At 37.4% G+C, this 24,388-nt stretch overlaps 1 protein-coding gene across 22 annotated transcripts in view; it reads left to right on the forward strand.

Moving 5' to 3' along the window:
• Positions 1-24,388, forward strand: part of UNC79 (unc-79 homolog, NALCN channel complex subunit) — a 266,834-nt gene that overhangs the window by 22,139 nt on the left and 220,307 nt on the right. For 19 of the 22 annotated variants that reach the window (XM_019462133.2, XM_053889744.1, XM_053889739.1 and 16 more), the window contains one exon: positions 20,286-20,406. The exons of 1 other annotated variant lie outside the window; for it this stretch is intronic. Coding sequence is in view for 3 of the 21 variants with exons in the window: in XM_053889744.1 (XP_053745719.1) it covers positions 20,286-20,406 (121 nt within the window). In the remaining 18 variants the exon portion in view is untranslated. Of the gene's footprint in view, positions 1-18,228; positions 19,529-20,285; positions 20,407-24,388 lie in introns of those variants that run through there. 2 more of the 22 variants (XM_019462118.2, XM_019462120.2) reach the window with 2 other exon arrangements.

Below are 24,388 nucleotides of genomic sequence, written 5' to 3' on the forward strand. Positions count from 1 at the left end.
CCTTTTAATCTGGGTGGTAGGTACCCAGATTTGGGTATTTATTGTTTTGTACTTATGTATTTATGTGTTGTATTTATGTGTTGCATTTATTGTTGTTTTTTTTTTTTTGAAATTATATACATAATTCTGAGCTGTCTTTCATTTTATGAAAATAAGCCAAACATAGTGTCTGGGACACAGTCTGAATTTGGTGTCCTTGAGAGCCCCTCCTGGGGGACATCTCTGAGCAAGGTCAGGAGTCAGTCCAAGGAAAGCAGGGTTCACCACAGTTGGGGCTTTTGGCAGATATGGCATTGTGTTTCAGGACCTGGACTTTTGGCAAAAATATGATTAGGGAGTGGGTTACTCTTGTATTTTTTACTTAAGCTCACATGGTCTACCTCTAGATCTTAGAAGTAGGTCAAGGAAGAACACTTCTTTGGGAGTAAAATAAGTGTCCTTTGTTGTTTCAGGAGACTGTGGAAGAGAATAGGAACTTTACTCATTCAAGAACAAATTAAGAATCTGGGCCACAGTCTCTCAGATGTTCTGCTTTGGGTTAAAAATCCAGTATATTGGCTGTAGGGCTCTTGGTGATGACATCTTTCGACAGTCTGTCTCTTGAGCTACACACAGTGCTTTCGTAGTGACAGATGGCCCTCTATGCTGATGTACAACTGGGTCTCTTCCAGGCTAAAGGACGCATGGGAAATAAATTTTTTGAAATCATGAATGTCTAAGTATGCCTTTATTCTTGATTTATAGTTTGCCTGAATATAGAATTCTACTTTCATAATAATTTTTTTCAGAGTTCATTATTTATCTTGCTTCCTGTATTGCTTTTGAGAAATCCAAAGCCATTTTGATTTCTGATGTAAATTTAAAAAGTCTTTATTTTATTGTGTTTTTATTAAAATTTTTTTAATGTTATTTTGAGAGAGATAGTGTAAGCAGGGGAGGGAGAGAGGTGGGGGGGACAGAGGATCTGTGCTGATAGCAGAGAGCCCAATGTGGGGCTCGAATTCACAAACCATGAGATCATGACTGAGCTGAAGTCAGATGCCTAAGTGACTGAGCCTGAACCACCCACGTGGCCCTAAAAAATGTCTTTAAAAGCCTATGGAATATTTTCCCTGCCATCAGTTTCTGACGTTTCACTATGATATGCCTTATGTGTTTATTTTTATTTATTGTGATGGGTCTTTTTAATCTGCTATTTTCTAAAATTTTCTTTCTTTTTTAATGTTTATTTATTTTTGAGAGAGAGAGAGAGAGAGAGAGAGAGAGAGAGAGAGAGAGAGAGAATGAATGGGGGAGGGGCAGAGAGAGAGGGAGACGCAGAATCTGAAGCAGGCTCCAGGCTCGGAGCTGTCAGCACAGAGCCTGACATGGGGCTCGAACCCACAAACCATGAGAACATGACCTGAGTTGAAGTCGATTGCTTAACCCATTGAGACACCCAGGTGCCCCTACAATTTTCTTAATTAATTTTGTTAATGTTTTTAACTCCTCTCGTTTTGCTATTGCCTTTTTCTGAGACTCCTTTATTCTGATGTTGGACCTCCTGGATTGATCATATTTCTCTCTTACTTTGTCTATTCCTGCTGTTCTTTGAGAAAATCTTCTCATCTCTATCTTCTAGCCCTTCTGTTAGTTATTAATTTCCTTAGTCATGTTCTTTTAATTTATTAGAACTCTGTTTTCTTTTATTCTGTGTATTTTTTTATAGCACCTGAACATTCATTCATAGGTGGAATCTTTCATGTTTCTGACAGTAATAACAGTTTTTTTTTTTTGAAGATGTTCTTCTACATAGATTCTTTTTTTCTCCAAACAGTTGATTTTCTGTTCTTTCTTGCCTGTCTTCCATGTTAGAGGCTTTATTTTAGATGGTTGGCCATTCTTTACTATCTACTCACAGTTAAGGGTTCAGACTAAGAAGCTAACCTGTGTGTTTGATGAGCCATTTATTGGGAACCCCTGACATCGCAATCTATCTTCAGGTCTTTCCTATTTGATTGGTCAGATTCACAGAAGGAAGGATTTACAAAGGAGCTTCCATTCTCCAGCATGAAGAGTGAGGGTCTGGCTGCTAGGTATTAGAGGGCAGGGCTTGGTTTGGTTCTGTATTCTGTATTCACACTTCATATAGCCACCAGATTTCCTTGGTTTAGGTCAGTTACTTTGGTCTTCAACTGTGTTTGGTTTCTTCCATTCCAGAGACCCTCTGTTGCATATTCTCTTTAGACAAAAAACTTTAGATCCAGCGATCTGGGGAGAGGTACTCTCTCAGGGATGAGGTAGGGGAGAAAATGTAAGGACCCAATTGCTTCTTAAATAGCTTTCAGCCAATCCCTCTTTTTATAGCTCCCATTCCTTCCCTGCATCTCTAGCTCTGGAGCTATCTGGTACTGCCAGTTCCATGTCTTTTGAGAATTCTGAGATGCACATGATTGGTTCTCAGCTTTCCTTGCTGCTGGCCTGGGATTCTGCCAAGTCAGTTGTTACTTGTCTACTGGCTTTCAAGCTTCCAATATCATGTTGCTGTGTGTCTTGTGGCCTATTGTCCCTTTCTTCTTGTCTTTAAAAAAAGTCTTTTTACTGTAGTTTGGTGGCATTCCAGATGCTATGATTTGGATGACTGTGTTCACTTTGTGGTCTTAACCCAGAAACTTTCTCCTACTTTTTCATGTCTAGCACCTTCTCATTCTTATGTCTTAACTTAGATGCAATCTCTTCTTAGAAGCCTTCCCAAACCACCTTATGTAAAGAAAGCATTCCCTGTTGCTTTCTTTGTTCTCTATTGTAGCTGCTTGTATGTTTCTTTTTGTTTCTTGTATGTTTCTCTATAGATGTTTAGAACAATTTCTTGTTCTCTTTGTTGGTCTTTTATACTTCACCATAGCATCATGAGATCAGGGGCTATAGCTGTCTCATGTACTGTTATGTCTGAGACACAAATCATTGGTTCTCAGCTTTCCTTGCTGCTGGCCTGGGATTCCGCCAAGTCAGTTGCTACTTGTCTGTTAGGCACATGGTTGACCCCCAGTGAATATCTGCTGATATTCATGAGTGAAAGAACAAATTATATGTAGACTGCATGATTTAAAAAAATTGATAGTAAATGCCCCATTTTTTTTCATATGTAGAAAAAAGAAGGGCGGGGGAATAAAATAGCATCTATCTTACAAGCTTGTTGTGAGGCTTACAAGAGTTAAAAGGCTAAAATGCTTAGAACAATGCCTGGGACATAGTAAATACTAAAGATATGTTATAATTTTAAGAGTTTCAGAGAGTTTCTAAAGAGTTATGCTTTTATATTTACTTATTGCTCTATTTTGATCAAGTTAGAGAAAATATTGTATGATGGGCTGAATTGTTCTTTTTTTCAAAATGTTTACTTATTTATTTTGAGAGAGAATGTGTGTGGGAGGGGCAGAGGGAGAGGGAGAGAAAGCAGATTCCATGCTCAGCATGGAGTCTGACATGGGGCTTGATCTCACCATCCTGGGATCATGACCTGAGCTGAAATCAAGAGTCAACTGCTGAACCGACTGAGCCACACAGACATCCCTGGACTGAGTTATTTTTGAGAATTACCGTGTGTATTCTGAGTCATGGCACATCTGACTTTTAACCCCTGATGGGTCATGAATCTCAGCTTGGACTTTCATGAAAGACAGTGTACTTTAACAGAAAAGCAGGATCCCAGATATTTCCTAGAGTTTGTCTATGTAGCCAGACGTTTACATTTCCAGACAGTGCTGTCTATAATTCATCTTCTGATTTAGGCAGTTCTGGGATATCTATATTTCCTTAGGTAGTAGAATTTATTTTCGGCGCAATCCTTTCCTTTTAAAATGGAGCCACATTGATTGATTGATGGATTGATGGTTGATAACTCAGATACATCTTGAGTATTGTACTTAGATGTAGAAACATAAATGATTCATAGTCATCAGCCTCTGTATATCTCTGACATTATTTCCACCACATAGTTCCTCAGTTCCTCAAAAATCTGTGATTATAGAGTGCAGTACAGTTTAGTAGTGATAGATTAAAACATTCTCTAGTTTTCATCTGCTAAATCTGTATCTGGGTTTATACTTCCTTGAACAAATCAGTGATGCTCCTGTTTCCCACCCTCCACCCTCACCCTTGTAGTTTCAAGTACAGTATTCAGATGCCACATCAGAAGGAAGATACAAATTTGTGAATCTCTCTTTGGATGGGGTGGGAGTTACTTAAGATTTGGCCTCTTAGGTTCTTCAATTTCAAAATCTTGATCTGAGGAGGTTGCTCAATAAACTTTTAAAAGAAACTTCTATAACCTGACTTGATTGCATTAAAATAGAATGGAGCTCCATATTCCATGTCAGATCATTGCTAATATCCAACACAACTCTCAATTTGAAGAAATTCACTGCCTTTATCATTTTCTCCATCACATCATGGAATCTTTCATAGTTCCTAGAACAAACTCTCCTGACCAGTAGTGCAATAAAAACTCGAACAGTAGTCTTCTCTTTTGACTTGAATACATTGCTTTTTCCCTTTTCTTTATTACAAGTGCCCCATCTCTGGCAAATGCAGTGTTTCCATGTTAAGACATTTTCTACTTGGCAAGTGGTTAGGTCTCACTAATTCGTGCATGAAAGCACTGGGTGATTTTATGTATCTACGTGTTTTTTTAAAAAAGTGCTGAAAAATGTATGGTGGGCTATAACTAGTTCAGTTGTTTCTCTATAGGTGACATGTCAGAAAGTGGCTCTATCATTTACTTCCTATGTGACCTTTGGCAAGTTAACCTCCAGAGCTTTGGTTTTTCTCATTGGTAATATGGGAATAATAATAGTAATACTATTGTTTTTGTGTTTATGACACAAAGTAAATACTCAGAATTTAGAATTATTATTGGGATTATTGTGACCCATAAGACAATGATTATGTCTTTCTTATTGTTGATTTATTCACAGTTCAAAGTTCCTGGCACATAGTGAGTGTTCAATCAATATCTAATGAATAAGAATATTGATATTTTTTCCTTTCCCTTTGTTGCCTAACTTTTACTTGATATCTAAAATTCCCTTCAACTCCTGACTTACAGTGTTTCTTAAAAGTTAACTGCACAGAAATGTCACTGAATAATGTATGTGGAAGTGCTTTAAAAAATGTAAATGGCTATACAAATGTAATTGATGATGAGAATGTAATGATACACAATGTAATGATGTTGATGGTATTGGCCTCACTTGCCAAAGAACAGGAGTGTTCTTTGCTGATCTACCCTGTCTGCTGAAAGTTCCAGGTAATGTTTGCCACCTGGAACTAAAACCCACTGAGGAACATATATGTAAGTATATGAATATTTGGATGAATTAACAATGAAATTTGTGACATTTGAATTTTTTTTGCTTTTGAAGGGAGATTTGACTCTTTTAACTCTCTAAATAGGTGTATCCTTTTCCATCACTCTTCGTTTGTATTTTTTATGAGGTTTTGCTTTCATTTGAAGAGGACGACCTTCCTCAAAGAAGGATCATCCTTTGATCAAGGATTTGCAAAGAGCTCTGGTTTCTTGTAGACCTCCCAAACAATTGTTCTCCTCACATCTCCACTTTGGAATGTCTTTATTATTAGCTATATTTGTTTTTTATTCTTTAAAAATGATAAGTCTCTGAATATAAAACTAGATTTTAGTACCAAATGCAGTAGTAGATTGTGTGTGTGTGTGTGTGTGTGTGTGTGTGTGTGTGTGTGTGTGTGTAGGAGGTTATGCTTACTTTTGTTGATGAAATATCACTGCTGTGTTTTCCTTACTCCACAGATTATTCCTTTTTAAGGTTCAGAGTTTTGGACTGGGAAAGGGAAAGGAGAAGGATCCCACGTGTGGCTGCTAATTATAGCTGCAATTTATTGTCTGCCATGTGCCAGTAATTGTGCTAAGTAGTTTATTAATGTAATATTTAAAAACCCTTGTGGCAACCTTGTGAGACAGATATCATTATCCCCATTTTATAGGTGAGGAAATTGAGGCTCATAGAAGTTCATTACTTTACCCAAGTTCTCATAGTCAGTAAGTAGAAGAGCCTGAATTCATCTGACAGCTGGGTTTTAGTTTAGCTGACCCCAGTCTTTCTGCTTTTAACTCTTGGTTCCTCCATCTTTCTGTCTATAAAATGGAACTTTTTGTGTGTGAAAAGCTCCAGTTGTTGGAGGTGATGTAAGGAACAGGGCTGAGATGTGTCTTGTAGCTGCAGACAATAACAGGTATATAATGAAATAAATACTGAGAGGCTTGGAGGAGCTGGTATGTGGGGCAGAAATGCAGATGAGACCACAGGCCCAAACTCTCTGTGTTCTAGAGCCTCCTTAGGAGCCTGGTGAGTGCATAATGAAGTTGTGATACCAGAAGGGAATGATGAAGGGATGCAGATGCAATTCGTGAAATGCCCCTTGCAAATCTTGTTTGACCCCTGATATTAAGAGATTTATTTGTGAATTTTATTGGGTGTGGTAGTAGTATTCAATTATAGGTGTCTTTATTAGTTGGAGATTATATTAAAGTGTTTATAAGTGGCATAGTCTGATGAAAAAACAAATGTGATAGTGTAGTGTTGGGTACAAGGCTTTGTTTTACTTTTCTTTCTACTATTACGTATTTACAGTTTCCATAGTAAAAAGTAAACAAATAAAAAGACCAAAGCCTAACTCCATCACCCCAAACTCCACATGAAAATAAAGGATAGACAGACATTAAATACAAGGAGGACTTTCAAGTGCAACGAGCTAAATTTAGGCTCAGTGGGCAGTAGACAAGACTCTAAATTCTGGTCTGTTGGTAGAGCCTTATTCCCAACCAAAGTTCCCTCAGCTTGACTTCTTTACCAATATCAGAGCTTCAAGTTGTGTCTTCAAATGGGGTAGCCTGGCACCTCTGCCCTCAGAAGTTCTCTATGGTCCTTATGTAGTGGAGGAAATGACCCTAATTCATTCTGAATAGATTAGGACCAATTTTAGCTGTGCCAAGCCCTGTATATTTTCTACTTCTCCTGAAATTATTTTTGCCAATTATCCTTCCTAAGGGTATGCTTCAATGGAGGGTATCTCACTTTCCTGAACCTGGGGGTACATAGCTCTAGTCTTCAGTTGAGACTGACTCAGAGGATAAGGACTATTTATATTCCTCTGCCCTGATTCTGTTCCTTGAGCTGGTCAGGTGAGAATGGGGCACATATTGTCCTATGACTATAAGGTCATGCCTGGTTTCTCACACTGTTAAATTTTTAGAGCGGGGCTTTCTGTCTGTTCCTCTTGACTCTTGGAGTAGGTAATTTTTTGCTCTCTCTCTCCATCTGTGTAGACACAAGTACATCCTCAGCCCTTTAGTCAACTTTCAACAAGATCCCCAAGATGGCTAGTGGTAGAACTGGGGACTGTGGAAGAAGGTGATACAGTAGTTCTTGTGATATAAATTGTCCTTCCTACAAGAAATAGGAAGAAGAGGTAGAGGGAATTAGTGTCATATCCAAGATCCAAAACCAGCCCATGAAAGGCATATAAATTTGAAACAGCTTTGCTACCAAGAATCATGTGATATATGAATTCATTCATTCATTCTTGTTCATCAGACATTTATTTAGAACCAGATACTTACTAAATTCTGGGAATGCAAAAATGAAAGAGACAGTTTCTGATCTCAAGGACCTGATAGCCTAGTGAGGAGACAGTGAATGAGTTAATGATTATAGAATATAGTGGTAAGTGCTGTGATAGAGGGAAGCCTTGTGTGCTATGAAAGCACCAAAGAGATGTATCTTGTGGTAGGGTGGGTTAGTTATCTATAGCGGAAGTGGTTACAACTGAGCTTTGAAGATTATTAGGAGTTGGCCAGGCAGACAAGTATGGATTGTATTCCTGCAGAGACAATAGTGTACAAAACTATGGAAGGGTAAGAGCAATATGAATTGGGATTTTTGCAAGTCATTATGGCTACACTGTGATACATATGGAAGAGACAGTTGAAGCTTGACAGATGAACAGGGATCTGTTCATGTTGGACTCTTCTAGCTAATTGCTTGGATTTCAACCAGCAGGAAATGAGGAAGATTTGCATTTTAGAACCATCACTCTGGAAGATCATGTGAAAAAGGGTTCTTAAGGGTTTCAGTCTGGATATCACAGCAATAATCTCGGAAAGAGCTTTTGCAGGCTTAAATTAAGGTGATGTCAGTGCAGTTAGAGAAGAGAGTAGATTTTAGAGCTGATTTCTAGATAGAACCAATTGGACCAACAAGTAGAATCTTAATTGGGGCGCCTGGGTGGCTCTGTTGGTTAAGTGTCTGACTTCAGCTCAGGTCGTGATCTCATGGTTGTGGGTTCGAGCCCTGCGTTGGGCTCTGTGCTGACCGCTCAGAGCCTGGAGCCTGCTTTGGATTCTGTGTCTCCTTCTCTCTCTGCCCCTACTGCGCTTGTGCTGTGTCTCACTCTGTCTCTCAAAAATAAATAAATGTAATTAAAAAATTTAAAAAAAAAGTAGAATCTTAAGGACCTGGGAGACAAAAAAGTCATCTCTTAAGATATGCAAGGTGATTAAGAAGGATGTCTGATTCTTTACTGATCCTCTAATTATGAGAAGAAATGAAAAAGGTATGAGGCATACTTTTTTACTTCAACCATTGTGGTAAATATTTATAGTACTCCAAATTTGTAAAGTATGTCCAGACCTCTTTATTTATGTCTATCATTTCTCAGTGAAAGCTTAGCTGAAAAGAAGATGACTAGTTTAAAAGGGAACAATGACAGCAAATCCATAAAGTCTTGGACTTTATGTAGCAGCAGAAGAAACCAATAAAAATTAAGATGGAATTAGGGTATATGCTTTCAAGTCTATAACATTAATAACCAGCTTATAAAGAATATGGGGGAAATACTATTTTAATTTCTCATTTGGCAAAACCAGAACAGAACAAATCAAAACAGACAAACAAGAACCCCTGAGGCTCAGAGATATTAAGTGATTTGCTTGAGGTCACACGTTGGTATAGGTGGGAACTCACACTGCATCTCAGAGCTGTCTGCAGGACATTGTGACAACTCCAAGACAGTTACCCAGAATGTTTAGGGTTCAAGTCATGAGAAGGAAAATGAGTGGTCCACTTGAAGAAAAAATGAGTAAATTTTGCAAATGATAATGAAGAACCTATAAATATTTTGGAATATATCAAGGGAAATGATTATTTGGAGTTGGGAGGAAAATATGAGAGATGGGAGGAAAATAAATTATGAAAAAATTTCTGCACTATTTACATTTTTTAAGCCTTTGTTATTTTTTAAAATTTAAATCCAAGTTAGTTAACATATAGTATAATAATAATTTCAGGAATAGAATTTAGTGATTCATCACTTACAAATAACACCCAGTGCTCATCCCAACAAGTGTCCTCCTTATTATTAGCTGTGGGTCTTTCAGATATGGCCTTTATGATCTTGAGGTTTGATCCTTCTATCCTGACTTTCCGAAGGGTTTTTATTGAGAAAGGATGCTGTATTTTGTCAGATGCCTTTTTCTGCATCTATTGAGAGGATCATGTGGTCCTTATCCTTTCTTTTATTAATTTAATGTATCACACTGATTGATTTTCATATATCGAACTAGCCCTGAAGCCCAGGAATGAATCCCACTTGATTGTGGTGAATGTATTTAGTGTATTGTTGGATCCAGTTTGCTAGTATCTTGTTGAGAATTTTTGCATCCATATTCATCAGGGAAATTGGTCTGTAGTTCTCCTTTTTAGTGAGGTCTTTGTCTGGTTTTGGAATCAAGGTAATGCTAGCCTCGTAGAATAACTTTGGAAGTTTTCCTTCCATTTCTATTTTTGGAACAGCTTCAAAAGAATAGGTGTTAACTCTTCTTCAAATCTTTGGTAGAATTCCCCTGGAAGCCATCCAGCCCTGAATTCTTGTTTGTTGGGACAATTTTGATTAGTGATTCAATTTCTTTACTGGTTATGGGTCTGTTCAAATTTTCTATTTCTTCCTGTTTCAGTTTTGGTAGTTTATATGTTTCTAGGAATTTGTCCATTTCCTCCAGATTGCCCAATTTGTTGGCATATAATGGCTCATAATATTCCTTTATTATTGTTTGTATTTCTGTAGTGTTGGTTGTAATCTCTCCTCTTTCATTCTTGATTTTTTTTATTTGGGTCCTTTCCTTTTTCTTTTTGATCGATCTGGCTAGAGTTTACCAATTTTGTTAATTCTTTTAAAGAAGCAGCTCCTGGTTTCATTGATATTTTTCTTTTATTTCGATATCATTGATTTCTACTATAATCTTTATTATTTCCCTTCTTCTGCTGGTTTTGGGCTTTATTTGCTGTCCTTTCCCCAGCTCTTTTAGGTACAGCGTTAGGTTGTGTATTTGAGACCTTTATTCCTTCTTTAGTAAGGCCTGGATTGCTATATACTTCCCTCTTATGACTGCCTTTGCTGTGTCCCAGAGGTTTTATGCTGTGGTGTTATCATTTTCATTGGCTTCCATGTACTTTTAGATTTCCTTTTTAATTTCTTGGTTAACCCATTCATTCTTTAGTAGGATGTTCTTTAATCTCCAAGTATTCATGATCTTTCCAAATTCTTTCATGTGGTTGATTTTGAGTTTCAAAGTGTTGTGGTCTGAAAATATGCAAGGTATGACCTCGATCTTTTTGTACTTGTTGAGGGCTGGATTGTGACCCAGTCTGTGATGTATTCTGGAGAATGTTCTATGTGCACTCGAGAAGAATGTGTATTCTGCTGTTTTAGGATGAAATGTTCTGAATACATCTGTTAAGTCCACCCAGTCCAATGTGTCATTCAAAGCCATTGTTTCCTTGTTGATTTTCTGTTTACATGATCTGTCCATTGTTGTAAGTGGGATGTTGAAGTCCCCTATTATTATGGTAGTATTATCAATGAGTTTCTTTATGTTTGTAGTTATTTTATTTATATATTTGTGCGCTCATGTTGGGGGCATAAATATTTATAATTGTTAGATCTTCTTGATGGATAGACCCCTTAATTATGATATAATGCCCTTCTTCATCTCTTGTTACAGTCTTTATTCTAAAATCTAGTTGGTCTGATATAAATATGGCTACTCTAGCTTTCTTTTGACAGCCGTTAGCATGATAAATGGTTCTCCATCCCCTTTCAATCTGCAGGTGTCTTTAGGTCTAAAATGAGTCTCTTGTAAGGAGCATGCAGATGGGTCTTACTTTGTTATCCATTCTGATACCCTATGTCTTTTGATTGGAGCATTTAGTCCATTGACATTTAGAGTGAATTCTGAAAGATATGAATTTAGTGCCATTGCATTGCCTGTAGAGTTGGTGTTTCTGGTCATGTTCTCCAGTCCTTCCTAGTTTGTTGCTTTTGGTCTTTTTTGTTTTCTTTTGTCTTTTATCCACTCAAAGAGTCCCCCTGAAGATTTCTTCAGGACTGGTGTAGTGCTCATGAACTCCTTTAGTTTTTGTTTATCTGGGAAATTCTTTATCTTTCCTTCTATTTTGAATGACAGCCTTGCTGGATAAAGAATTCTTGGCTGCATGTTTTTCTGATTCAGCACATTGAATATATCCAGCCACTCCTTTGGGCCTGCCAAGTTTCTGTGGATAGGTCTGCTGCGAACCTGATCTGTCGTCCTTATAGGTTAAGGACTTTTTTTCCTTGCTGCTTTCCTAATTCTTTCCTTTCCTGTCTGTGTGTTTTGTGAATTTGACTATGATATGCCTTGTTGATGGTTGGTTTTTGTTCAGTCTAATGGGATTTCTCTGTGCCTCTTGGATTTTGATGTCTGTGTCCTTCCCCAGATTGGCAGTTTTCTGTTATAATTTGCTCACATAAACCTTCTGTTCCATTTCCTCTCTTCATCTTCTGGGACTCCTACGATTTGGATGTTATTCCTTTTTAATAGTCATGAGTTCTCCAAGTCTTGTGTCATGTTCTTTTGCCTTTGTTTCCCTCTTTTTTTTGCTTAATTATTCTCCATAATTTTATATTCTATATCGCTGATTCGCTGCTCTGCTTTGTCCATCCTTGCCATCACAACATTCATTCGAGATTGCATCTTGGTTATAGCATTTTTAATTTCGTCCTGACTAGATTTTATTTCTTTTACCTCCACAGAAAGGGATTCTATGCTTTTTTCAACCCTAGCTAGTATTCTTATTGTCGTGGTTCTAAATTCTAGTTCAGACATCTTGCTTATATCTGTGTTGATTAAGCCCCTGTCTGTCATTTCTTCCTGTTCTTTATTTTGGGGTGAATTCCTTCATTTTGTCATTTTGGAGGAAGAAAAAAATTAATAAAATAAAAAAATAAGAATTAGAAATTAAAAACAAAACAAAAAAGTAAACGAAGCTAGATCCTAGGTACATTTTGGTTTGCTTGTTGAAGGAAGCTCACAGTTTGAGTTTTTCAGGAGTCTTCATGTGGTGAAGCTATGTTCTGTGCTTCAGTCTCACCAGCTACAATCAAGATATCAGCTGGGCTGCATTCGTATGTTCTGTGTTCACACAAGAGACACAGGAAAACTGAGTAAACCTCCACTATTTACATTTTATACTAACACATTTTTATCTAGAAATTATTTATTTGCATAAATGTCATTAGTGTTTTAAAGAATTTATTTAGAGAGTATTAATAGGATATAACAAAGGTGACATTTAAACTTTAATTCATGTTAACCACTGTGTTAAACATCACATCACATTTTAAAGATGAAATGTGTTAAACATTTTAACCATCTCTTATGTACCTAGCATTGTGACAAATTCTAAGGGAATTACAAATGGCATATAAGACAGTTATATCCTCAAAGGTATTAAGGTATTGTTAGGGTTACTGTATTTGCAAACATGAAACTAATTTAGAACCATCTGGACCAGTTTATTATCAGTGATAAATTTATATAATGAAGTGACAAAATTTTTGAGGCAGATAATGAGTGCTCTGAGCAGTCAGTCAGAAAAGGGAGATGGTGATAATGTCTAGAGTCAACCAGTCATGAATGGTGTGACTCTTAAGATGGGCCTTGAAGGATTAACAGGATTTGATTTTTCAAGAAGAAAATTGTGGTACCAATGAAGTAAACAAGTATCAGTTTGTGTTTTCTAAAAACAAAAGTAAAACTCATTTAGTTTTAATATTTCATCTGCTCACTGCAGTGTTCCTTAATGAAATACTGGAAACAACACAATCCTCAAATAGTGAAATAGGGGAAATATCAATATTTCCTGCCATATCATGAAATTAAATATTATTAAGCTCGTAAGAATAATTAAAGAACAGTGTGGCCTGAAGGAGAAGCCTGGCTTCTAGCCAGGAAACTATCTGCCACTTACTAGTTTTGTGTTTTGGGTGAGTCAGTTATGCTTGAGCTTTGGTTTATTCAACCTTATTTATTTATTTTTAATGTTTATTTATTTTTAAGAGAGAGAGAGAGAGCATGAGCAGGGGAGGGGCAGACAGAGAGGGAGACAGAGAATCTGAAGCAGTCTCTACACTGTCAGTGCAGAGCCTGACCTGGGGCTCAAACTCACAAAGTGTGAGATCATGACCTTAGCCAAAATCAAGAATTGGATGCCTAACTGACTGAGGCACCCAAGCACCCTGGTTTAGTCAACATTAAATGGAAATGATAATAATCACTCCATAATATTATTGTGAAGATTAAAAAATAATGTGTATGGAGCACCTGATAAATAGTGGACATTCAATAAACATTGTTCATTATTATTCATATGTGCATGACTGGTATATAAAGAGAAACAGTCTTTCTGAAGGAAAATGTCTTAATTCCTATGAAAAGCTTTAAAATGAGTATTTCTTGTCTGAGTCAGCAATTCTGTGACTAAAAATGTATTCTAAGGAGATAGCTGAAGATGTGTGCACATGTTTGAAAGGATATTCTTTGCAGCATTGAATAGAATAATGAAAAATAACCCCAAATCTCACAGATAGATGATCGGTGACATAAATTACAATTTACTTGCATAAATAAAATGTACTTACATTAAAATGATGATGTAGGAATGTATTTCTGATATAGAAAGTGAGGAAAACAGATTCTAAAGCTACAGAATAATCCCAATTTTGTAAATTGAGTTTATGCAAAGAAAATTTCCCAGAAGGATAATACACCAGAATGTTAAGTATAGTTATCTCTGAATAGGGCGCCTTTAGTTAATTTTTATTTCTTCATTGAACTTAATATGAATTTTTTACTTTTATGGTAATAAGCATAGATTGATACAAATTTAAAAATAGGAATGGGTTGTTATTAAAAATACTTAGTGACATAGGAAAATACTTAAGATTTAAAGAAAAAATGATTTAAAACTTATGTACTATATGATCTTAATTTTGTTGAAGTATTTGCATATGCCTAAAATGAATGCCTGAATTTTGCCCTTGTGGATGTTTCTCTCCACATGTAGCAAAGCTTCTAGCAAATGGTGGGGCTAGGAGCAGAGCAGAGATTAGACTTGCATACACCTGGATAAAATTCATCACTTTCTCAGATTCCTTTCTGTGTTTTCTTTATTTTTATCACAACTTTAACAGTTGGCTTTCTTGGCTATTTTCATAAAGAAATAGAGTTTAACCACGGGGAAAAGCCACTGTCCGTCTCCCTCCCTTCTTTCCTTTCATCTTTTCTGGGACCCAGCAAATTCAGCATTCCTTGGGCACTCAGGGATATATAATAGAGAACAAAAGACCTAGTTCTTGGAGCCTATTGTCCACTTGGAAGAGACAATAAAAAAATCACCAAAATATGTGTTAAAAATTGTGTTAACTACTATGGGGAAAAAAAAGCATAGGGTATGATGACAGAGCAAAATGAAGGTGGAGGAAAGGGAATCAGTTTAGACAGGGAAGTCAGAGAAGACCTCCATTAGGAAGTGATATTTTAAGTCAGCCTTGAAGTAGAAGTAGTAGTTAGCCAGACAAACATGGAGAGAAAAGCATTGTAGGAAGAGGGACAAGTACATATAAAGGTTTTTAGGCAAAAAGTAGCTTTGCCAGTTCAAAAAACTGGAGCAAGAGTCAGTATGTCTGACTGGTAAGGTATGATGCAAAGTTGGAAGGTAGGCAGGGACCTGGTATAATATGTTAAGGATTTTAGATTTTGTTCTGAGGGCAATGGGAAGCCACTGAAGGATTTGCGTGAAATAGTTTATATTTTATTTTATTCTATTTATTTATTTATTTATTTATTTATTTATTTATTTAAAGTTTATTTATGTTGAGAGAGAGAGAGAGAGTGTGTGTGTGTGTACATACACGTGAGTGCATGGGGGTGGGGCAGAGAGAATCCCAAGCAGGCTCTGCACTGTCAGCACAGAGCCTGATGAAGGGCTCAAACTTACAAACTGCGAGATCATGACCTGAGCTGAAGTGTTTGAGCTGAAATCAAGAGTCAGATGCTTAGCTGACTGAGCCACCCAGGTGCCCCTGAGATAGTTTATATTTTAGAAAAATCTCTTTGCTCTGAGGAGAAAGAGCTGGAGAGAGGCAAGAGAGAACCAGGAAGATGAATAAGGGGCTTTCACAATTGATGGGGAGGTGATGGTGCCCAGTAATGATCATGAAGATAAAGAACAGAAGACAGATTGGAGGTATATTTTGGAGGTATATTATCCATTGACAGGATTTAGTGACAGGTTGGATTAAGGGTGTGAGGGAGAGGGAAAAGGAGCTGTCAGATGATTCTCAGAATACTTTGTTGGAGTGACTTAGTAGATTGTATAGATGGTGGAATAGGTTTTTTTTTGGGGGGGGTAAAGGGTGAGATAAGTGTTCAGTGTTCAGTGTGGAACATGTTTGCCTTTGTGATATCTGTAAGATTCCTAAGTAGAGAAATTGAATTGATGAGGTATGTTACTCAGAAGAGCTGCCCATCTGGGATGGAGATACAAATTTAAGAGTAGTTGGCATAGATCGTGCTGCAGGCTCTATGGATGGGTGGGATTGCCTGTGGATAGAATATGGAGACAGAGGAACAGAGAATCTAGGCCTGAGCCCTGAGGAATTCTCACATTAAACATCAAGTAATGGAGGAAGTAGTGGAGCTCAGTGAGGGGCTGCACTGGAGCAGTAAGGGGGAAGACTAGAATGTGGGGTTGTTGGGAAGCCCATGGGGGTGTATCAAGGAGGAAGGGATTGGCTGTATGGAATGGGCTAAAACATCCAGGAAAATGATGATGGTAAAGTGCCCATTGGATGTGGCAACATGGAGGCTCCAGATGATGGTGGGAAAGGGGGATTCAGGGCAGTGGTGGTGGTGGAAGCCTGACAGGAGTGAGTCCAAGAATTGGAAGTGATGGAGAAATGAGAGAGTGTACACAACTCTTTATAATCTTGGCTCTGAAGAGAGAGGCCAGTGCTGGAGGGGAATGTCAGGTCAAGGGAGAGAGTTTTTGTTTCCCTTTAACAAGGGAGATTCTAGAGTTTATTTGAATGCTTATGGCCATGACTTAGTGGGAGGGAGAGTACTAGTGGTCTGATTGATGATGTTTGATTGGAAAAAGAAAGGAGATGCAAGTAGGCTTTGCTGTCTACTCTGTGTTGAGTTTGTACTAGGTACTATGCTAAGTGGTTGGCACAGTAAGTGATTAATATTCACAGTAACCCCATGAGGTTGCTATGATTATCCCTATTTTACAGATGAGGAAAAAGGAGTTAAGTAGAAGTAGAACCAAAGTCTTAATCCAGAAGTGTTTGATTTCAGAGCTTAGACCCTTAGCTCTGGCTTATACTATTGGAGGATTTCCTCTATGGTGGTGTATTAGTTGGTTTCCTAGGGCTGCCATCACAAATTCCCACAAACCAGGTGGTGTAAACAACAGAAATTAATTTTCTCTCTGTCCTGGGGGCCAGAAGTCCAAGATCAAGGTGTCGGCAGGTTTGGTTTCTCCCGAGGCCCGTCTCCTTGGCTTGCAGATGGCTACTGTCTCCCTGTCCTCACATGGCCTTTTCTCTGTGCACATGTATCCCTGGTGTCTCTCCTGTGTCCTAATGTCCTCTCTTTATAAGGGCACTTGTCAGACTGGATCAAAGCCTACTCCAAGGGTCTAATTTTTACTTATTCACCATTTTAAAGGCCTTATTTCCAAATAGTCACATTTTGACATCAAGCCTTCAACCTATGTGTTTTGGGGGGGGGGCACAATGCAGTCTGTAACAGATGACTTCTGTTTCCTTAAAACTGTAAGGAAAAGAGTAGGTGTGGGGGAGTTTTGAAGAACGTGGAGAGGGATGAAACAGTGATTGAAGAGGGTGGATAGGAGCTTACTACAAAAAGGTAGTCTTACAGTCTTACAGTCAGTTGAGCTTGGAGATCGTTTGTTTATATCTCAATTATCTGAGGTTCTATACAATATTCTGGTAAATGATTGGAGTAAAGAGTAAGAACTCAGTGCTGCAGCGAGGCTGCTGGTTGCTCACATAGGCTTACTAACCAACTACATGACCATTTTTTTTGTGTACAAAGTTGAAATGTAAATGCATTCTGTTCACATTCTCAGCATAATTACACATTACTGTATGTCAGGGACCTTCTGGATGTTCTCAAATAGTTGAAAACATGAAAGTTAAATAAATCTATGATTGCTAAGATTTTGTTGCATTTCACCAATACAGAATTTAGCTTGAACATTTTCCAACAGGTTCTACAAGTTGTCTTTCATGATTACTCACCACTCTCTTTGTGCTTCTTTCTCTCCCCCTCTTTCTTTCTTCCCTGTTATCATCTTCACTCATCAGTTATTTATTGAGTATCTACTAGATGTCCGGCACTAGGGTAAAAAGAGTCAACAATCTAGTGTGGGAGTCACAGATGTATATATGCAAAATAAAAAAAAGCCCCCAATTGGTAAGGGGTATTATTAAGATAATAATTCATTTGTTCATTTATCCTGCAAATATATTGAGTTTTTACTGAGTGTCAGGCAGTGTGTTAGGCTTGGTATAGAGACAGGAGTAAGATACAGTTTCTGCCCTCAAGAAACTTACAACCTGATATACAAAACATAAACAGGTAAGTAAATAAAGACAATGCAATGTGACATTTGTAAAATATTAAAATCACTTCTCAAAGAAGGGAGTGATTCTTGTCTCTGCTTTCCCTTGCATGTTTGGATACCTGTTGAAAGGAGCCATTGCTGCATTTTAACAAAAGGAACTATAAAAAGAATATCCATTCATTTCACCCGTGGTTCTAAATGCTTATTTTTGTTGTGTAGTGATGGTTTTGTAGCTCTTGAATTACAAGCAAACATCGAGTTTGGGATCTATGGCTTTTCTCTTTCCATGAGTTTATTGTCCACAGCTGACACCATCAACACCTTTCTTTAGGTGATAGGATGGTTAATGGTGTCCCTGAAATACTTGACAGAAACCTGCTGAATATTAAAGCTTGTGAAAAATCACAGTAACAGAGCACTCCTGTGGTGGTAGGTGAGCTGAGAACATATGCTAGCTAGAACATACCTCAAATATTTGGGACTTGGAACTATGTATTAATGGGCGGGGAGGTTCCCAGTAATGTGATTTTTTTCAAAGGTGGTTAACAGCAGATCAAAAACACTGAGAAGAAAATGGGTTTTTGTAGATTATGTAATTGAAACATTTTCAAGTATCCCTTCTTTTTACCTCATCTCAGGAAAACAGTTATTTACAACCAAACATTTATGGGGTTCATTGAGACAACGGCTATAAACTTGTTGCTTTCTTCAGAGGTGATGTGCTATACAAACTCAAGGTATTATTATCTGCAATCTAGACTTCTTTTTGTGGGAAATGATAACTATATTATGGGATTAGTGCAGGTAGTAGGGGGGAGGAAAGGCAAATTTGATCAATGGTATGTGTGGGATTTAGAATCAATGGTTAACCTAATAGTAGCTAAAAATTGCTTTGATATCATGCAACAAACACCCACTATCTGCATACTGACTTCATTTCAGATTCGTAATCTAGAGTATGTCCTAGTGGAAGGAACACAGGTTGGGAACTAAGGGTATAAATTCTGGTCTACCTCTGCCATTGACTACCTATGTGCCTCATTTTCCCTATCTTTAAAATGAAATGGTTATGAGAAAAGGTCGCTAAGGTCCCTCCAGTTCTATTTCATCATTCTGTGATTCTTCGCCTGTCAAAAGCATATGACTTTTTTTAAGTTGCTTACGCCAGCATTTCAGTTAGAATTGCATCCAGGAGTTTGTTTCCATGGGCTGTTGGGAACAGCAAGACCTTGCTTCTCCAGGACTTGATATGTCTTCTGTTAACTGCTGACAGTGAGCCATACCACCTAAAAGGCTCCCTTGGTAGCCTTAAAGATTGAAAGGACAAATGGACAGTGTTGAGAGCTCTGTGGAAGAGGAGACCTGAGAGACGGTGATCACCATGGCCCCTTGGGATTTGCAAAGAGGAATGACTAGCACTGGGCCATTCACTGCAGCCAGGTCAAAGGTCAGGTCAGGAATGTGGACAATGCTGGTGACTCCAGGTAGGTCTAGGAGGGTAAACAAGCCCATTGAGTCCCTCCTGCATCTTGAGAAGATCTGAGCAGCTCTGCTCAGAAAAGCTATTAGGAAGTTTTCTAATTTATGAAACTCCTTGGAAGGAAAAATGTGACATTTATTTTTCATATTTTTATTACTATCCAGTCATTATATTCTTACTCAACACTCACCAAGTTACTCTCCTCTTAACGTATTCTCACAGTTCAAACATTCAGTAAACATACTACGTGCTTTTATGATCACATTGAGTTAAAAATCTGATTTTGACTGATGCCATTGTGCAACGGACTCCCTATATTTCAGGATTTTTGGAGTATTGTTGAAAGACCTTTGAGTTTTCTCCTTCAGTTTTAGTTAAGCAATCTTAAATATAATTCTCTGGTGGCAGAGATTTATATCTATTATTATTTTGATAATAAGAAGCTAACTTGGGGGTGATTATACAATGATTTGGAGCATTGCCTTTCTTAGTGATAAAAAAAGTTATGGAAGATTTGTGAATAGGATATTAAGCCAGATAACTTAAAAAAAATTGTGTGCTGGATACAATTATAAGAAATTAAAGATCTTTTAAATTGTTTCTATCATGGCATTCCAATAAAATTTAGCATATTTTCCTTAAAATACTAATTAAATTCCTGTATCTAATCATTAAAAGAAAACCCAACAAGCTGTGTACCTAATACATATTACAAGATAATTTTTCTTTTTTTTTTTTTTTTTTGTTTTGCTTTTATCTAGTTGCTTCCAAGATCCGGTACTTACAGGAATATCATAACCGGGTTCTTCACAACATTTATCCTGTACCTTCAGGAACAGATATTGCAAACACCCTGAAATACTTTTCTCAGACCTTGTTAAGGTAAGCTTTAAAATATCCTCTACTTCAAAAGAATTATTAGGTAGTTTTGCTGAATTGATTGGGACCTAAACTTTTATCGCACTGAAAGTTTTGAAGGGCCTTATGTTTTCTAGTGCTCTGCCAGAAGAGTCTGGACTCAAGTTCTCTGGGTGTATATAGCAGGTCAGCTCACAGGCCTAACTGAAAAAAAAAAAAAAAAAGGGTTGCATGGCTACCGCCTGCTTTCCTCCACTTTACATCTTTTCAAGCGATTTATACAGTGATAAAGGTTGTATGTCTGGCATTAATATAGAATGAGATTGACAGGAGAATTTACATTGCTAAAATTAATAAGAAACACGGTCTTAAAGAAAATCAGAAGTAGTGTTTTAGGTTCATCAATAGTATTTCCTGTTTCTTGAAGTATAATGTATGGTAATAACAATCTGTGCAACACTTCAAGCGTTCAACGTGCTTTACAATTGATGTGGAAATTCTGAGGAGGACAAGGAATGAAAAACAAATCCTGGATGCTTTTACTATAAGACGGAGACAGGAGGGACCTATCTACTTCATGGTTCTCTTTAGGAAAAACAAGGGGAGCCTTTCAAGTAAAGACTCCGTTGTTTGGGAAATAACACTGAAGAATAAAGGGGAACGCTTCACTTTCCATTACATTCTAAGGCTTGGTCTCCCCATTACCATGATCTTCTCACTCCAAATCTGATATTGGAAACACACAACTTGACTTGCTACTATTTCTTTTTGCTGTGTAACAGCAGCATTTTTGTGAGACAGGTATTAGGGAGGGAACACCAATTCCGACTGAGTGTAGTTGCCCTGGAGTCCCCGCTTGTCCAAGGCGAGCCTTTGGCAGTCTGAATGCTTTGTAGAAAGAAGTTTCACGCGTTTAAGTCAGCTGCTCGTCTTCTACAGCCCTGATCTTTGTTTTTATTCTTTGGAGTATCTTGTCTTCTTTAGAACACTTGGTGTCCCTATTCTGTATTAAAGGGATGCTGTGTATCAGATTCATAGATTTCATACTTGCTTAGTAAGTAGAGGCGATTTCCCTTCTTTTCAAATTGCAGTGGGATTATTTGCTCAGTGTTCATTGAAATAATCAGTTTGTTTATATTGATATACAAGCATCTGATCCTGCTCTTTTGAATTCTCCTTTTGTCTTTGAGGTCAGGGTTCTCAACGGGAAACATTGTCCTTTATCACAAATTCTGGAAGTTCTCAAAGTGGGAGGCGTTTTTTCAGCAGCAAGCAGATTCTGAATTCACTTTGCAAAGAAACCGTGACATTTGTTGGCACTTTGAAGCCTACTGCTTAAGTCTTAGTCATTGTGTCAGAAAGTTTGGAAATTTAGGATACTGAAGTCATGTTTGCAAGACATGAAGTTTCCATTTTCTTGAGCCATGGATTATTAGGATATGATCATGGTTCATAGCATTTTAATGATAAAACTGGTGTTAAGGTAGTTTGTTCAAGTAGTGTTGGAGAAGATTCTGTGCCATTGAGCTGAATCCATTTTCTTTTTAAAATTTATTTATGTAGATTCAAGTTAGTTAACATGCAGTGTAGTATTGGTTTCAGGAGTAGAATCCAAGTGCCCTCCTTAATGCCCAACATCCAATTAGTCCATGCCCCCTTCCCCTCCCCTCCAGCAGTGCTCAGTTTTTCTCTGTATTTAAGAGTCTCTTAAGGTTTGCCTCACTCTCTGTTTTTATCTTATTTTTCCTTCTCTTACCCTATGTTCATCTGTTGTGTTTCTTAAGTTCCACCATTTTCAAGGAAGACAATATCAGCAGCTGCTTCTAATGGTAGTATTAACAATAACTACCATTATCATAGCAATATTGTATGATAATACTAGTAATTATATGTGTCAAACACTGTTCTAAGAACTATACATGTCATCTCATTTAATCCCTTATAATAATTATATGAAATAAATGTAGTATTATACCTATTTTACAGATAATAAACTAAAGCGTAAAGCAGTTAAAGAAATTGCTCAGTCACCTATCTAGTCAGCGTTGGAACCTGGCTTTGACCCTGGTGGTTTTAATCCACAGCATACTCTCAATAATTACACTCTATTGCTTCTCCCTCATATTACTAGTTATCATGGTGCAAAGACACTTCTTTTAGTAAATACTTGGGTTTGGCCTTTGGGAATACCAGCATCCATTATGAGTTCTTGGCATAGTTTTGGTTTTCCTTGAGATTAAGGGAGGAAAGGCAGTGCTTAGTGCAAAGATTCGCCAACTTTTTGGAAGTTAAATTGAGCTGTACTTGAGGTGATCTGGATAGTGTTTTAATTCCCAGATGCTTTAGCTGTCTCTCACTTAGCAATTTGTTGTGGGTAGTAAGTCAGAGCAGAGTTGATAGCCTATAGGACACACTCACATGAAGTAGGAAGAAGAAAGAAAACAGTAAGAAACATAACATGTCACAGGCTGAACTTCAGTGCTTAGAGGTTTCAACTCTTGGGCTGAACCCAATGCAATTTCTTTCTTCTTTTTGCCTACCTCAGCATTAAAAAAATAAAAAGCAAAAATCAAAAATAAATAAAAACACCAAAAAAACCCCCAACAACAACCCCACAAAACCCAACGCAAAATTCTTTAATTTCTTTTGTTTATTGGAAATATAGAACTTACAACTATTGTCCTACATTGGACCAAACTATGACCACTTTCACTGTTGGTATATATATATATCCATAATAATAATATTTATATTTCTTAATTTTCTTTATGCTATTAGAAAATTCAAGACAGATAAGATGGTCTAGGTATTTGGTGTCCAAGATTATTGACAGTAAGAGTTTCTACTCACTAACAAGTTGGTTCCCTTTGCATTTTAGACGACTTTTACATTCAGAAGCACTTCTTGCTTTCAGAATGCAGATTCTTGGAAAGAAACAAGAAGAAAGAATTAGAGACAAATTCTCACAGAGTAACCCTCTGTCTATTTGGATATTCTCAAGGAAATTAAAATTATTATTATTTTGAGTAAAATCTGCAACTTGAAGTACCAGCAGCTTCATTTGAGTCAGAATTGCATTTTTAGAGGAATAGTCCTCTGGTATTCATGTGTGGCATGTGACTCTTACTGATTTCAGTAGACTTTGTACATATTCCCAAAGGCAGAGATTAGCCTAGGTGTTTAACTTCAATTAATTTAATCCACAGGAGCGGAGAGATTATGTGTTACCGTAATTAACTATATCAGTGGTTGAATAGTCCACATCTGTTCACTTAGCTCTTAATTAGACTCACATTGTAGTTCATGGGGGTTCCCTAAATTTTAGGTTAGTAGAAGATGAGTCTTATGGGGTATTCAGCTTACTAACCCTTGAGCCTAGAGCAGAGTTTGGTCCTTAGAAGAGGGTCAACAAATATTTGTTGAATTGAGTTGACTTTGGTCCAGATTTTATCCATTGCAGTAACCCTTCTAGAGCATTATTTCATCTAGCAGTGACCTGGGGTACTGGGTAAAATTTTGTCTGAGTGCTAACTTGTACTCATTTTAATTTAGTAGGGACCTAAGTATGGGAACAGGCACACAATTTACACACAACTTCAGAGTTTAGTTTTTTGTTTGCTTTTAGTATTAGAAGGAACTATGAAGATCATCTAGTTTAATCCCCCCCTCATTGCTACAGAGGAGTCTGTCCATTTTACATTGAAAGCATTCTGGGGCCATATTTAAAATATCTAAGTTCTTCTTTAAGGATCTTGCCTCTTACCTGGCAGAATATTTAAAGGTTTCCAGTCTTCCTATGTCATGCAGTCTTTTGGAACTCCTTCCCCCAGATCTCTCTTCTGGTGCCATTCCAGCTGCTTGCGCATAAAATCTTTTTAACAATCATTATGTTTGGGGAAAACTACTTGCTGCTAACTCTTTAGAAAATGTTTGATATGTTTTTTAAAAGGGATTCTAGTCTCAGTTCAATAAGCTTAGTTGAATTGTAATTTTTACTTGCTTAGGA

Source organism: Panthera pardus, unplaced genomic scaffold (assembly GCF_024362965.1).
Source record: "Panthera pardus isolate Hobbes unplaced genomic scaffold, ASM2436296v1 HiC_scaffold_24, whole genome shotgun sequence".
In the NCBI taxonomy this organism is placed as follows: domain Eukaryota; kingdom Metazoa; phylum Chordata; class Mammalia; order Carnivora; family Felidae; genus Panthera; species Panthera pardus.